Source organism: Ipomoea nil, unplaced genomic scaffold (genome assembly GCF_001879475.1).
Source record: "Ipomoea nil cultivar Tokyo-kokei standard unplaced genomic scaffold, Asagao_1.1 scaffold1834, whole genome shotgun sequence".
Taxonomy (NCBI): domain Eukaryota; kingdom Viridiplantae; phylum Streptophyta; class Magnoliopsida; order Solanales; family Convolvulaceae; genus Ipomoea; species Ipomoea nil.
Genome location: NW_017618262.1, coordinates 3,795,172 through 3,811,715, shown reverse-complemented (window position 1 = coordinate 3,811,715; position 16,544 = coordinate 3,795,172). Strand labels below are relative to the sequence as shown.

The 16,544-nt window shown below is 35.2% G+C and overlaps 2 protein-coding genes across 2 annotated transcripts; both read right to left on the bottom strand.

Annotated features, from left to right (window-relative positions):
* Nucleotides 1–890: 890 nt before the first annotated feature.
* On the bottom strand, nt 891–2,024 carry LOC109192755 (vegetative cell wall protein gp1-like). The gene is made up of 2 exons (XM_019343457.1): nt 1,881–2,024; nt 891–1,725 (listed from the first exon to the last, which is right to left on the bottom strand). The coding sequence occupies exon 2, from the start codon at nt 1,696–1,698 to the stop codon at nt 1,177–1,179; it is 522 nt and encodes a 173-aa protein (XP_019199002.1). The 5' UTR covers nt 1,699–1,725; nt 1,881–2,024; the 3' UTR covers nt 891–1,176.
* A 2,753-nt stretch (nt 2,025–4,777) lies between these two features.
* Nucleotides 4,778–9,956, bottom strand: LOC109193186 (protein disulfide isomerase-like 1-4). The gene is made up of 12 exons (XM_019344033.1): nt 9,207–9,956; nt 8,844–8,973; nt 8,019–8,184; nt 7,771–7,889; nt 7,556–7,636; nt 6,506–6,592; nt 6,326–6,400; nt 6,162–6,230; nt 5,988–6,068; nt 5,773–5,907; nt 5,185–5,241; nt 4,778–5,091 (listed from the first exon to the last, which is right to left on the bottom strand). Exons 1-12 carry the CDS (start codon nt 9,791–9,793, stop codon nt 4,924–4,926), a joined length of 1,755 nt encoding a protein of 584 aa, XP_019199578.1. The 5' UTR covers nt 9,794–9,956; the 3' UTR covers nt 4,778–4,923.
* Nucleotides 9,957–16,544: the final 6,588 nt, after the last annotated feature.

Genomic DNA, 16,544 nt, shown 5'->3' with positions numbered 1-16,544 from the left:
TTGCACATTGTACTTTTGAGAGTAGAGCAATCAAACATAGGCCTAGTCCGCCTTGCACTATTGGAAGGTGGGGGGGGGGGGGGGGGGGGCGTTGATCCAAACTCCAAAGTGGTGAGCCTTACATGACGTTTGGTTGGGAGGAGGGAATTAGGGTAGAAAAGAATTGTAATTCGGTGAGAAACGAATAAAATGAAAATTTTAATTACATTGTTTGGTATGCATGAATATAATGATTGACAATTGAAAGGAAAGAATGAAATAAAGACTAAAATGCCCTTTATAATAATAATAATAATAAGAAAAGTAAAATAGACATTTATAATGTAATTACAATTCCATAAAGTGTGAAATTGCAATTCTTAGAGTAGACCTTATGAATTGCAATTCCCTTAAATCAAATCATGGAATTACAATTCCAGAGAGTTTAGTAGGAATGGAATTACAATTTCATCCTACCAAACACCCCTAATGATGAGTTTGCCAAATCATGGGCTTTGGCAAGCACCATTGCCTCATTTTGATAGTACTTACAAAAAGGGAGAGAGTATAACTTGCAAACTAATGACATTTTGGTAATGAGGTTACCTCATGATAGATCATTTGCGGAACAATATTAGGATTCTTCTCTAGTTAGATGCAGTAATTAAGCACTCAAATGTAGATAGTGAGGGCGTATGTGGTCTTCCTATCACGAGTTTCTTGAATGTTTCCAGAAACAAAAAGAGAGAATATTTATGTGCTCAAAAAATGAAACAATATTTATAATATTAACGATATCAATACATTTTGAGACGATGTACCAAAGATTGTTAGCTCTAATTTTCACAATATATGGTATAATAAAACATACTCATGTCATAAATCCTACAATTCAATAACTTTTTTTTTTAAATGGTAGTAATTGCGAGAAACTCATTTGATTAGAACAAATCAAGTAGCTAATTATTGGTTCCATGGCTAAACTACGGAGTAATGACGAAATGAGATTTTGGGGATGAAAAATTAAATTCAATACTACGTAATTATTAGTGACGAATAAAGAATAGTACAAATCATAACTTCTGCATACAGTGAATTGACAGCAATGAATCAGTCCAAAACAAAGTCCAAAGATCTGTGTGTATACATCATGTATATGTATTTCAGTGATTGCACAAAATGGTACGAACCTTGCAGTTACAGGATGTCTCTCCGGGCGGCGTATCCGTACTGCGATCGGCGAATATTCTGCTGCCGCTTCTTGTAAACCAGCGCGCCGAGCCCTACGACGCACACGCCGGCGATGACTCCGACAGCGATGCCTGCTTTCTTACCTCCGCTCATTCCACCGCCGGAAGATTCACCAGCCTGTAACTCGCTTGCGTGGCTAACATCGTTTGCATCATCAGCATCGGGAGCTGGAGCAGGGAACGGAGACGGAGTAGACTCCTCCGACGGCGAAGCGTTAGCGTTTCCTGGAGACGGAGCTGGAGAAGCAGGCGGAGGCGACGGGGGAGAGCTAACGACGGGTGCAGGTGCTGGAGACCGGTCAACCGGAGAAGGCGGAGTAGCCTGCGGAGAGGAACCTACATCGGCGCCGGATTCTGGTGCCGGCGCCGGCGATGGCGCATGTGAAGCGAGAACATGCTGAGTAGAGAACAGCTCCACGAAGAGAATCGCAAGGAATAGCGTTCGAAGCGCCGCCATTGCCGCCGACATCTTAGCTAGTTAGCTCTGCAAATGTGACTGAAAAAAACGAAGCAATAACAGATCAGTGGTAGGAAATCAAGCTCCAGAAGTTCAGATCTGAAGAAAAACAGAGATTGTTCTCAGCAAAAAATGGCGATTATTCGCGAATCTGGAAGATTGAAAGCGGTTAAGAAAGCTGAAGAAGAGATAACCTGGGCGGGGGAGGATAGATGCGGAGAACGTGGATTGACGGCGTGAGAAGAGGAAGAAACGGAGCGGATCTATCCACTATTCCGTGAGACGGCTTAACGAGTTAATGGCAGAGTGGCAGTAAATAAAGACGGACGGCAGTAATCCACGTGTACAACGCGTTTGCTTCGAAAGCTATATTCCAGCAGTGATTGAAAGGAGAATCTGATAGTATTACCTACCGCTTACTGTTATAATAAGCTTCTTTTTTGAATCCCCGCACTCAGTCAGACAGAGCATTTGGGATGATATAAATAACGGTGACTCAATGACTCAGCAGATAGGAATATGTCCACTTTAGACATAATCCTGACACTGTCGTTACCGAGGCCGGGACCTTAATCACTTCTCCCAAATACAGCCTTCTGAATCAGTAAGCAGATAGGGATATGTTCACTTTGAACATAATCTTGATATTGTCGTCGCCAAAGTTGGAATCTTGATCACTTTTTTCAAATACTGTCTTCTGAATCAGTGAGCTAAGCTCGTGTGGGTTACTTTTATAATAAGCTAATATGGCGTTTGGTTGTGAAATCGGGATCAAACTTTATTTTAGGCAATTTTGGTATTTATCAATGGAAAATGGCAAAAAGCCTAACTTGTTGGCTTATTTTTTATTTTTTATTTTTAATGTCACGTGAAGCTTGATTTTTGTTATGGGTATATGGTTGGTTAGGTTTTGGAGGGACTCCCTCTAAAGTATGAGGGAGTTCACATGGTATGTGAATTGTAGTCCGCAGATTTTTGGGCATGCACACAGAAGTTTGGTGTGATTTGGGAAAACATGACTTGAGAGTTAAGTATGAAAACCTCGTTTTAAACTTTACGATTTAAGAGTTTCAAGTATAGTATTGGAATTTGAATTCGATTTTACGATTAAACTTTAAATAATTTATTTCAAATTATTTCTGTATTAAAAGAATAACGGAGGCACCGTGGACCCTGGCAATATTGGGTTTCGTATTCAAATAAAAACCAAACACGTCAATTGTTATAGTGTGAAATAGGGTCCACCATGCGCATGGTGGATTCAATTCAAATTATGTTCGTGCAATTAGTGACTTACATACATATTACAATCAACATATTATGTACATTTAAATTTATTTACATGTATATAATCAACTAACTAAATACGCATAATATGTTAACGGCAGATTAGAGGTGTCAAAGTGGGTTGAGGTCCGCATGCCGACTCTAACCTACCCACGGTGGGGTGGGTTAGGGTTAAAATTTTTTGATTTGCGAGGAAGGGGGCCTCACGGCCAAGTAATATTTTTAAAAAATAATTTGTTTATTTTTTTGAAAAAATAAAAAAAAAATATTGTAACTCATTATTATATTTAAATATTTCAAAAATATTCATACTTTTTAAATCTTATTATATAATATTGTCCAATATAAATATAAATTAATACTTGGACAATATTATATATATATATATATATATATATATATATATATATATATATATATATATATATATAAATTGTAATTAGAACATCATTGTCCAGCAAATTAGAGTACATATAAATTCAAATTTATATGATTTTTTCTATTTATATATTAAAATATAGTATGGCATGTAGTATGAGTATCTTTTAATTTTTTTTTTTAAATTATAAGCTAGTTTGCCAACCCGCATGGGACGAGTTAGGGCCAAAGAAGTTTGGCATGCAAGCTTCACGGGTTAGCTCGCAAAATTTATAGCTCGTTGCTAGGTAGAATTAGTGGGGCGGGCCGGCTTGCATTGACACTCCTACTGCAAATATATAATCTGAATATCGTTTTATACCAAAGTCTACAATGCTAGGCGGACCTCGATTCATAGTATAATTTGCACAAAAAATGTGAGAACTAGATGGTGTATTGCCTTGATCATACATAGCTTGGGTTGCATCTTTGATGATGATTCGTTTAGAATCCATTTGGGAACTCTGGTGATGTCATTTTTCATATTTTTCAAAGTTTGGCTATCAACGAAAAATACTAATTGCGGTTGAACGAAAAATAACTCATTTTGATAGAAAATATCTTTTAACTTTTTTACTCGGAATACATTTTTTAGATTCTTATCTCACACTTAATTCTCTCTCTTTCTCTCAATTTGAGTGGTGTCAAATGGTCAGGTTAACCCGCAATTTGTCTAATTATTATTTAAACTGTAATGGACTAGTCCAATTAAAATATGAGCATGCTTTGAGTTGGACCAAACAATACAAATCATGACTCAATCCAATCCATAACCCAAAACATTAAAAAAAAAAATTTATTATCAATTTCTTTAGTTTAGAGTCATTACATTTATCAATAACTAATTAAAATATGAATTGGGTTAGACCGAACCAAATAATAAAAATCTTAACCTGACTCATAACAAAAAAAAAAAAAAAATTGTTCTTAAATTTCTTTAGTTCAAAGTCATTACATTTATTAATTTTAATTATAATAAATTATACATTAAAAATTCTTTACTTATATATTTTTATTATAATTATTATTAATCTTTAATTGTAAATTTTATTTTAGTAAAAATAATAATTATTCCTTTCCCTACTTATTCATCGCCCAACACTCATGAATGGAAAAACAAGGATTACTATTACTATTATTACACCAAATAAACAACCTACTTTTACAAAAATCTATTCTCCTTTCTTAATGTTTGAACAATTTTTTATTCTTAGAACCAAACTGCCCTTACATTTTATGAGAAAACAATGTCAATTTAAAGAAATTCATTGAATAAGATTTACTTAAACACTGCATCTATAATTCCGTAAGGGCAATAATGAGCACTGAGCAGGATTGGTATTACCCTTTTGAAAAAAGGACAAAATTGTTGGTGCTCATTTGTCGATTAGAAGACGCAAGGGAAAGAGACCTTTCATTTACCGTTTTCAGAAAACATTAATGTTACAACTTCCATAGAATGTTGCTGTCAAAACTTCCAAATGTTACAAAAAAACTAAAGAGGAATCTTACATTAATGTTACACGTCTGCTCTCACAATTCATCATTCACTTTACCGGAAGAACTTTTGACGTCTTCTTTGACTTCGGTCTTCTCAGTCGAGGTAGAGGTTGATGGCTTCTGGAGCTTGAAGGGGATAGCAGCGTGTTTCTTAATAAACTTGTAAAACGCCACCACTGTCCTGGCGGAGTCGACAGCAATCTGCAAGATCAAAGAGAAACTCGGTTAATTGAGAGAGGATGAAACGAGCAACCAGGAAGCCTGGTGTCGAGATAGGTATAAAATATCACATACTGGATCAGAAGACTTGTTTCCGGCTGGGAAGAAAAGGATGGTTGGAAATCCCTCAGCCTGCAAAAAACCATTTAAACAAATTTCACGTTATCTGGAATGTTGAATTTGTCTTGCACTCTAAGTTCATCTAATTAAATGCGCAATAAAATAAAAAGAGGAAGAAGGTATCAAACATCAGAACAATGTGATCATTTTTGTTAACTTCATAACAAAACATTTAGGCTTGGTTTGGTAACATAGTTAGTTTATCGGCCAATTTTGACTTATTTGACCACTATTAACTGTTTGACTTGGTTAAACAATCAATATGAGTGTTTGATTAATTAGCTTTTTGTAAACAACTTACTGCTCTAAAATGCTAAAATTCAAAAAGTTACTCAAAGTAGCTTTTTCGATAGCTTTTTGAGAAAATTATTTTGCATGTAATCAATTATCAGCTAACAGCTAATTTACCAAACATTTTTCTACAATCAGCTAATGCTATCAACTAGTCAAACCCACTAACCCAATCAGCTAACAACTATTTACCAAACACCCCCTTAGAAATTTCTTTCAATCAAATTTATGGCTTAATACTTTATAAGTTACCTTAGCTTTAGGGTGTTCATTTGTTGATCCATCCATTTTAGCAATGACAAGAGACTCAATGCCTCGTAAGTGCTTGGCAAGCTTGTTGTATGTTGGTTCTAAAGCTTGGCAATGGCCACACCATGGTGCATAGATCTATGGGAAATACATAGTATATATTAGAGTTATAACAAAGGGAAAACAAATATAAGAAATTATACAGCGAGCATACACACCTCAAGAAGAACATCTTTTGACTCATCCAAAACTATTTCGTCAAAATTATTCCCCACCACTATTTTCACATCCCCTTCGTTCTGTATTTATAAGAAGATGGAAGGGAGAGATGGATAAGCAGAACTAAACTGGAGGTAGTGTCCAACCACGAGCCACAATGCATGATAACTTACAGTCTCGGGAATGGGATCTGATTTGTAGAAAGGTTTGAGCTTGTCTTCCACAAAGTTAGCAGCAAATTCCTGATGGAATGAAATGCAAGAGACCTTAGTTCAATAACCAATACAAATGTTGATCAAATGATTAAGACACAAGAGCAAGAGAGTGGACACTTAACCTTAATCTTCTCGACTGTAATCTCCCCATCAAAGATATATTTCTTAGCATCTTCAAGTCCTGAGTATCCAATTATCTAGAATAAAGAAACTGAAATTAGAGATGAACTTACTGCCTCCTTTTTAAACCTTTACAATCATGCAACAAAAGATAGGAAATGAAGTTTTGTGAGAAGTGTAACCTTTGCAGTATCCCCTTCAACTCCAAAGTAATTTGCTACAGGCCTTCCAACATCTTCATCATCAATTTTGATATACACAAATATAAGCTGAATTTAGTCAGGAAAACAAAAGAATGATGTTAGTTAATAGAAATTGCATATTTTGCTTTCAGCAATTTTCAATTTACAAAAATATCATTAAAAAAAATCATAACTGAAGCAAGGGCTTATAGACATCTAAGCACCAGCAATTTGAGTTCCATTATGAAAAAAAAAAAAAAAAAAGTGACTTATGGTTGGATTTTATTTGGCCATAACTGATCAAACCAGATTAGAAATAAACAATTACTCATGCAATTTCCATTTGTTGGATTTGCATCATTCTAGAAGCAGGCCTTGTAACCAACATCTTTCAAATGGGAAAGCTTGTCTTAGTCATTGTCTTTTTAAATTTTAATCTAATTTACATACTAACTAAAGAGTAGTGCTACCCACACCTCCAAAATTTTCCCCTCCTAATCTCCCCTCCTGACATGACACTTTTTTATTGGATGGTTAAGGTTTAGTCTTTGATAACAAGTTAGCTGGGTCAAGCAATTCATGGCACCCAATGGTTAAGCCATGTCCGGAGGGGAACAAATCATTTCGCTAACTAAAATTACATGCAAAAAAGAACATTACATAATTTTCAATTACAGAATGTTAAAGCACCCAATGCCCTGTACTGAAAAAAAAAAAAACAACTCCCAAGAGTTCCCTAACAATCTTAAATGCAGAAGTATTTTCCAGATTTAAGCTGCACTACTTTATGATGTTTATATCAAACTCCTATGCAGTAGAAGGAAAAGAAAAGAAATGGAACAGGCTTTCTAATGATGTGATGTGTCTTCATATCCTGAAAATAGGAGGAAGGAAGAAAAAACATTAACACAATTTATCTCTTAAGAACATCTTTTCTAGATCAAGAATAAATTTTCTATTCAGGTGGTATGATGGCAAGATTGTGTGTGTGTTTTTTTTTTTGTTTTTTTTTTTGGGTTTTCCTTTTCTTCTTTTGGATGGTTGTAGTACCTTTCCCTTGAAGTATCTCGCAGCATCTTGGAAGACTGGGAAAAACTTTTCTGTATCATTCGATGTGGTAAATAGCATCACCTGAGAATACAATGGTGTGAGTCAGTTCAATATGCAACACAACTTATGCCATCTGAATTCCTTCATAAGAAAGATATCTCTACACTTGATGACCACAACTAAAACCTAGTCTAAAATCCTGAAAAACATATTACCTGTTTCTTAATTTGACTTTCAAAGATTGAAGGTGCACTTTCTCTAGTAAATGTTGTCACCAAAGGAAGCTTGTTAGCAGAAATAAATCCAACAATAGCAGACTTTGTGAAGATACCATCTGTAGTGAATGTGAGATAATACCCAATGAATCAAATGTCATCTCCTTTTCTTTAAAACTTTCAAGACTTCCTAAATTTGAGAGGATCCAATTTTAGAATCTAATTGAAAAAATAAAAGATAAACTAACCATAATGGGTCACTTTCTCTGCTTCCTTTTTAAGCAAGACCAAAGAGGGGCGTTTTGCACTGGGTTCAATGTGGAAAAGTTTCGCGATATTAGGATCATCTGTTTGAAAAAAGTTAAAATTATCTTCTAGTTTTGAGGCACCAGCAAACTCCTCACTTGAGGGACCCTGTAATTGTTGGGACAAGGGTAGGAAAAAGGTACATACATAAGAGGACCAGAGGCACAGAAAAAGACGTATACTTTCAGCATCTCAATCATGGAAAGTATTATGGATCCCATATAATTGTAGTGTCAGATGGAGGGACTTGCATTTAATGATTCTATTATTAAATGTTTCTATGATAGTGTGGATCGAGATAAAAGAGCAAATAGCACATTGAAGCAGTTCTGATGCTGAAAGCAATAAACATTTATAATGACTAAGTAATTCAAACACAATGAAGGTAATGGAAGTAGGCAGATGTGGCCAGCTGGGTTATGTATATTAGGAAAAAGATCTACCAGAGCAAAAAAGGACAAGATAAAAATGTCCACCAACTCAGGTTCAAAGAGATGGAACACTGAATGGCAGTAGAAATACTATTATCATGCTGAGACTTTAGACTTATGAACATAAACTTCTTTGGAAGATATTGGTCATTTTCTAGATAAGAGACTCCAGGTTCTCTCCCGTCTCCACAATGCATTTTCCAATATAAACTTAAGAGACTCAGTCAATATAATTAAAACCATACTAGTATACATGCAAAACTTTGGCTCTTACTGCATATTTAGACACAACTTTGTACCATTAGGATCACCATAAAAAATAAGTATAAAACATACCACCAATGAGTCAAGGAATCCCAAAACAACTCTGTTTTCAGCAGTTAATATTCGCTCTGCATCCTCAGTCGAAGTAATATTATATACTCCAGGCCCAACCTTCTTCTTGATCCAAGTCACAATTGCATCTCTGCATGTGGCACTTCTTGTCAACCTCCAAGGCATATGTAATTAAACAACCCAGCAAGAAAAACTAAAGGAAAAGATCACCCCTTCCCCCAGGCACACTAAATAAGGCTAATCAGCTGCAGCACTTGTCTTAAGTAAGAACTAATTCTCTTAAGTAGTAAAGTTCTTTTTGTATTGTTTCAATTTTCATTTCAGTGAAATAGGAACGCGTGAGACTGTGAGGGAAAGACTTACTTTGTTCTTTGGCCATTATAGGGTTTATGCTCACCGTCAACAAAGAAGAAAATAGTAGGAAAACCCTCGACCTCATAGTTCTCGGCAAGCTCCCTCTCCTCCGTGGCATCGACCTTAGCAAGCGCCACATTCTCTATTTTCAGTTCAGTCGCAGCGGCAGCGTACTCAGGCGCGAGAGCCTTACAGTGGCCGCACCAGGGTGCGTAGAACTCCACCATCACGAACTTGTTACTGTCCACGAAGTCGCTGAAGTTCCTATCTGTCAAGACAACGACGTCCTTATCGTCGACCTTGGGGCCGTCGTCCACTTCCTCCTCCTCCTCGCGACCGAATCCCTGCGGAACCTCAAAATCGTCGTAATTGTCGAAGTCTTCATCGTCGTCCTCAGGTTCGTCGTCGCTTCCGAAGTGGTGAGGATCCGATTGGTGAGTGTGCTTCGCTGCGCCATCGTTCTCGTCGTCGGATTCGAGGAAGCTGAGGTCTTCGTCGTCATCGTCGGTGGCGGCGGTTTTGGCCAGAGACGGAGAAGCTAATAGGGAGAAGAGTAGAAGAGAGGAGAGAGTGAGGAGAATGAGCTGACGCGGCATAATTAGATGACGAGTTGACTCAGTTTTGACTATCGGCAATCGGAGTAAGAATGTAAGATCGACTGTGAACTGTGAAGTGTGAGATCTGATACGGAGGTTGTCAGTTGAGGAGGTGGGAACGACGTATGGGGATCGAATCGAAGAGGAAACAAGAAACGATGCCGTTCTGCTGCTATCATTCTCATGTCCGATGAGAGTCAACCATTTGCTTAAGGGCATCATCAAATAGTGGATTTTTTAGGTGACTTTTAATGAGTTTTTGTAAGTGTGATTAGAAAAAAAAAAAAGATGATAAAAAAGAGAAAAAAAATAAAACAAATGTTAATTTTTTTTAAAAAAAAGAAAAGTAAAAGCACCATTAACCATCATTACACGCGCCCGCTGGACATCTATTGTGGCATTCACGTGTACCGCGCGGGATTAGACTTAGAGTGCAATGTGTCCCACTTTTTTGAAAAAAAAAAAACGAAATTAGCATGAGGAACTTGGACATTTTCTCTCTTCCCTCTCCCTTTCTCTTCTTTGTTGGTATTTTATCTTAAAATCCGTGAACAATCCTCTTAATAGGGATGCTCTAAGGTGGTGAAATGGTGTTGTACAAGATTAATGATTTGGAATTTGGAATAAATTATAAATGATGAAACATAAATTGGAATTATTATACATGAAAAAAAATACATTTTTAGTCATTCAATTGTTTATTACTAATGGTTTTAATTCTTAACTTTTTAGCGTTATATACCCCTAACTTTTCAAACAATTACAATTTTAATCCCTGAAGAAACAAAATTATTAAACTCAATTAAAATTTTATTTAGTATATGAATATTTTTAAAAGTTTATTATCTATATTCGCTATAACTTTTTTAGATTTGATATTTTATCTGCAAAATAGAGAATTAAAAATCTTCTACACTAAATTTTTCTTCTTCAGGATTGTGGTACATTGTTTCTATTTTTCCTACATGGAAATGGTAAAAATTAAGTTTTTTTTTTTTAAATCAAATAAAATATCAAGACTAAAGAGGATTATAATTAAAGAATGAAAGTAGTCAAATAAGCCCCTAAACTTTATAACAAAAGTTAATTAGGCACCTAAATTTTTTTTTTTTAAAAGTGCAATTAAATCCTCAAACATTTCAAATTGAGTTAGTGAAGCTCAAGAACCCGTAATGACCTGTTATTACACAATCATTATTGTGTGGACCATGGTCCATACAAGTCATGTGGACCATATTTTGTCTATTATAAAATAATGTACATTCAGTACAAAAATAATGTATATTCAGTACAAAAATAATATATATTGTATACAGGAGATATACATTATTTTTGTTCTGAGTGTACATTATATTGTATAATGTACATTCAGTACAAATATAATGTACATTTAGTATATTAAAAATGTACTTTTTGTTATGGTCCACATAACATTGTGTGGACCATGGTCCATACAATAATTTGCCGTTATTACCAGTCATTTCAGTTTAAGCATCAGTTCCGCGAAAATCCGACTACTCATTTCAGTTCATGGTAAAATCCGACCATCAACGACATGTCGAGCCGTCGCCATCTATCAGAGAAGGCAGTTGCCTTCTCCGGCGGAAAAGACGACCAACTAGCCTCTTGGAACCAGCAGGAGGGAAATCAATGACTTGTACCTTCTTCTTGCCTTTCTTCTCCGCTTCTTCGCTGTACCTTTGCTCAAGCTTCTTCCTCATCACTTCCATCTTCAGCTTCATTGAATTCTCCGACGACAACTTTGCAGGAGGAACTGCTTACTCTCTTCGTCGTTGAACCTCTTCAGATTGATCTCGCCGGTGACGACATTCTTTGAATCACTGCCGTCGTTGTTACTGAACTTTTCATTTTCATCCCCGTGCAACTGGTGTGTATCGTCGCTGAAGATGATTCTTCTCCGAGCGTTCATAGCTACTGGATGGAGGGGTGAGAATGACCGGAGATTAGAGGACGGAAGGTGTAGGGCGCTGAGTGTTGTGTAACTGTGTGTATATATATCAAGTCTAACTTTGTATAATAAGTAATAACAATAAGTTAATTATTATAATTTGTGATTTATTATAGAGTTAATACCATCCGAGTTCCTCCAAGTATTGTGGTTTTGCCACGTTTAGTACTAAACTTTCAAATTGACTATTTGTGGCCCTTCGACTTTCAAATTTAACCATTCGTGGTCCAAGTGAACCACCCATGGTCCTTCAAGTTTCGAAATTTAACCAGTCATGGTCCTCTTAAAAGGACCATGGTTGGTTAAAATTTAATAGTTGAATGACCATGAGTGGTTAACTTAGACCACTGATGGTTAAATTTGAAAGTCGAAGGACCACAGATGATCAATTTGAAAGTTTAGGACTAAACATGACAAAATCACTATACACGGAAGACCTCGAATGGTATTAACTCTTTATTATATTATTCAGACAATAAAATTCCAGTTCGTACTTTATTCATCCATTCTTTTTCTCTCTAATTCTTTATTTTTATCCCATGCTTTATTAGGTATAATATCTAGGTGACAGAATGACAAGCACTTATATATAGTATTCTCCTTCTATGTATATATTATTGGATTTTACTATATATGTTTATTTGATAAAATTGAACTTATTATCTCTACTGTGCTATATGGCAATTTATATATATCGTGCACCAGGACGCATATTGCATTGTGCGCCCTGATACAAAATGACATCGTTTTGTACTTTATTTTTTGAAAATTTCGCTTTCCGCATCGGTCGTTAACTTCTTTAAAAAAAAATCTCATATTTCGAAAATGTACATAATTATATAAAAGAATATACATAATTGTATAACAGAATGTATATAATTGTATAACAGAATACACATACTTTTTTTTTTTTGAAAAGATAATACACATAATCTAACATAATAATTAATACATAATACATATCAACTTTTAACATAATACACATAAAGTTTTAACTCTTTAAAAAAAATCCCTATTTCGGATATACATAATTGTATAAAAGAATGTACATAATTGTATAAAAAAACATACATAATTGTATAACATAATGTACATAATTATATAACAAAATACATATACACTCTCTTGCGTAACTCCCCACACAACTTAACAAGACGTCGTCGTTTTGAGAGGATTGTGTGCTATATATATACACCTTCCGTCCTCTGATCTCCGGTCATTCTCCCGCTCCATCCCGTAGCTACTACACATTCCGTCCTCTGATCTCCGATCATTCTCACCGCTCCATCCAGTAGCTATGAACTCTCGGAGAAGAATCATCATCAGCGACGACGCACCCCAGTCGCACGGGGATGAAAATGAAAAGTTCAGTTTCAACGACGGCAGTGATTCAAAGAATGTCGTCACCGGCGGCGAGATCAATCTGAAGAGGTTCAACAACGAAGCGAGTGAAGCGGTAGTTCCTCCTGCAAAGTTGTCGTCGGAGAATTCTTCAATGAAGCTGAAGATGGAAGCGACGAGGAAGAAGCTGGAGCAAAGGTACGGCGAAGAAGCGGAGAAGAAAGGCAAGAAGAAGGTACAAGTCATTGATTTCCCTGCTGGGGGTTCCAAGAGGCGGCTAGGCGGCGGAGGACGACGTCGTGGTGGTTGCGGTGAGGTGAATTCAAAGATTAGCGTCCGAGAAAGGGTGCTTGCGAGTCTGAAGAGGATGAAGGACCAAAATGGGAAGCCAAAGTACACTGTATATGCAAAGAAGATTGTTGAAGAAGATTGATGTAGTGAAGACAATTAAAATGGTTCAGATCATATGTGATTTTGTATCAAATGAATTAAACTTTATTTATTAAGTTGTTATAAGAGTGTATGTGATGATGATGAACACAGTTTCTATTGCATTATACTTTATTTCTTGATAAAATAATAAGTTAATTTCATGAAACCAGCAATTTGACCTAATTCAAGTTGTATGTATGTATATCATAATTCAATTGTTGTTAATTATTTGTGAAATTTTTGGGTGACAAGGAAACCCTAATAAGCCACCACTAGAGAATGTGCACTGTACTATGAGTAAACTTCACTTTATGACCTTACTCGCAAATGACTACAAGCTAAGGAAGTAAAATAACCTAGGTAACCCATAGTTGACCGTCGGCTCAAACTAATTAGACGAATAGGCAGCTCCAATTGAAAATCGAACTTATAACACTGTGGTTACAAGTCAACAGACCAACTTGGTTGGGGTTGTCCCAATTATTGTTAATTATTTCTATTTGGTGATGTTGGATATGGTATAATATTATTGAATATACTGAATTTAGTTATTTTTTTGTTAATATCGAAAATATAGACTATCATAAATTTTTATCCATAAAAGACGAACTTTTTTCATTCCCAGGACCCCACACCCCGACTCAACAAGATAAGGGATGAATGGATGATTAATCACGGTGATGACTCAACAGTTCATCATTAGGTGGGAGGATCATTATTATCCCGTTATTATAATTTTTTTTAGTAACGAGTGAAACCCACATTCATTATTTGAGAGTATGCACTAAGTAATAAGTCACATATTTTGACCCTCGGCAGCAAGGGAATAACTTCTTTTTATTATATATATATATATATATATATATATATATATATATATATATATATATATGGAGATGAGAGGAATGAAGAAGCTTAATTATTTAAAATTATCAATTTTTATAAACCGATTTTTTAAAATTGTCACTAAATTTGTGTCGTTAAATCATGTGGACCAATGTCCACAATTGATTTATGGTTAAGGGAAAATAAAAGAATTTATGATAACATCTATAATAATCTATATTCTAGATATTAACAATACATAAATAAATTCAATATATTCAAAATTTTACTAATTTGGAAAAGTAAGTGATGTAAACTGATACGGAAAGAGTGTAAATGACTTATCACACTGGACCAATAATGGGCATATACCATACCATATATAAACATCATGAAATTAAAATCAACAACAATCGAATTATGATAGAAAGAAATTAAAACATATAAGATTTGATTGCAAACCGTATCTATACCTATATGAATACAAATTTCATTTACACATACAACTTGAATTAGGTTAAATTGTTGATTTTTTTTTCATGAAATTAAATTCCTTTTTATTTCAAGAAATAAAGTATACTGATGGATGCAGACAACGTAAGAAAAACTATTGCATTTTTCTGTTTTTTTTGTTTTGTTTTTGTTTTCCCGTGCTTTTTTTTTTTTTTTTTTTTTTTTTACAAGGGAAGGGGTTTTTTTTTTTTTTTTTTTTTTTTTTTTTTTTTTTTTTTTACAAGGGAAGGGGATACCCATACAATCTGTGCCTACACTGAGGCTTGAAACCTAGACCTCCCACATAGGGGAGCAATCCAATACCAGTGGACCACCACTTGGTTTTTATTACGCGCTTTGCACAAATAGGATAATGCCCAATAATTATTTTTAAATAAGCATTTCAAATTATAACAATGCAATATTATACAGGAGATGTTTATGCATAGGTAAATAAATGTTAAATTTGTTTATTTAAATAGGTATTATAAAGTATATAAATGAAAGATAATATATGAGAGATTGATTATAATTGTTATTAAAATGAATGTTTGCAACTTTGTAATAACATTAGTCTAAATACTTAGAGATTTTTATATATCATTGTTTAGGATTTTTATAAATTGACCAAATGTGCTCATTCTCTAGCAACTTAGTTATAGTAATCAATTGCTATCCTAATTCATTTCTATAAAGGATATATTTTTGTCTAGATATATAACAATTTTGTCATTTTGGAAAAAAAAAGAAAAGAAAACACAATAGCATCGATTGTATTTACACATTATTGAAGACCGGTTTTTTAGCAATAACCCAACGTGAGTTAGCGTTTGACCTTGGCTTTTGTTGATAGTCATGTCATATGCAAGCATCAACGGGAATTGTTTACGCTGGAACTTGAAGGGCAATCTCATCAAGCATGTCATATCTCGAGCTTGGGCATGTGGTTTCCACTATAGTTGCTATGAGATTGTGTCCACACTTCAACAAAAACTGTGTTGGAATATCGATCTCAAATGAACTGTTGTTTATAACCCTTGCAATCCCATCTCCGATGTATGCAATCCATTTTGAAAACCAATCTACTGTCTGTCTATCTTCTTCTGAAGCTAAGGTCCGTAGTTTCAAGTTCTTGGTGAGCCTTAATACCTTGCAATTTGTCCATATGTATGAAGAATTAATATTTGCTCCGACAACTACTGGTCTTGTTGCTTTCGGGATAACATGTAGGATCTATTTAAAATCGCCGCAAAAAACTATTGTCATTCCACCAAAAGTCTTTTCAGCACTACCCGGTATGGAGAACCTCAATAGATCCCTCATGGTTTTGTCCAAAGCCTCAAAATAGTGTTTGTGCGTCATTAGTGCTTCATCCCATATTATCAATTTGCTACTTATTATAAGCTCAGCAAGGTCACTGTCTTGCGATATATTGCACGTGGGATAGAATCTTCGTTCAAGGAGAGTGGTATAGCAAATCTGGAGTGCGTCGTCCTGCCTCCCGGCAAGAGCAAAGATGCTATTCCACTAGAAGCAACATTCAGAACAATATCACCGTGACTCATTATCTTTAACGATAACATTCTCCACACGAACGTCTTGCGTGTTCTTCCGTAACCATACACAAATAACAATCCACCTCCATTGGAATCAATATCATTCATCAGTTCATCACAGAGTCGTAAACATTCT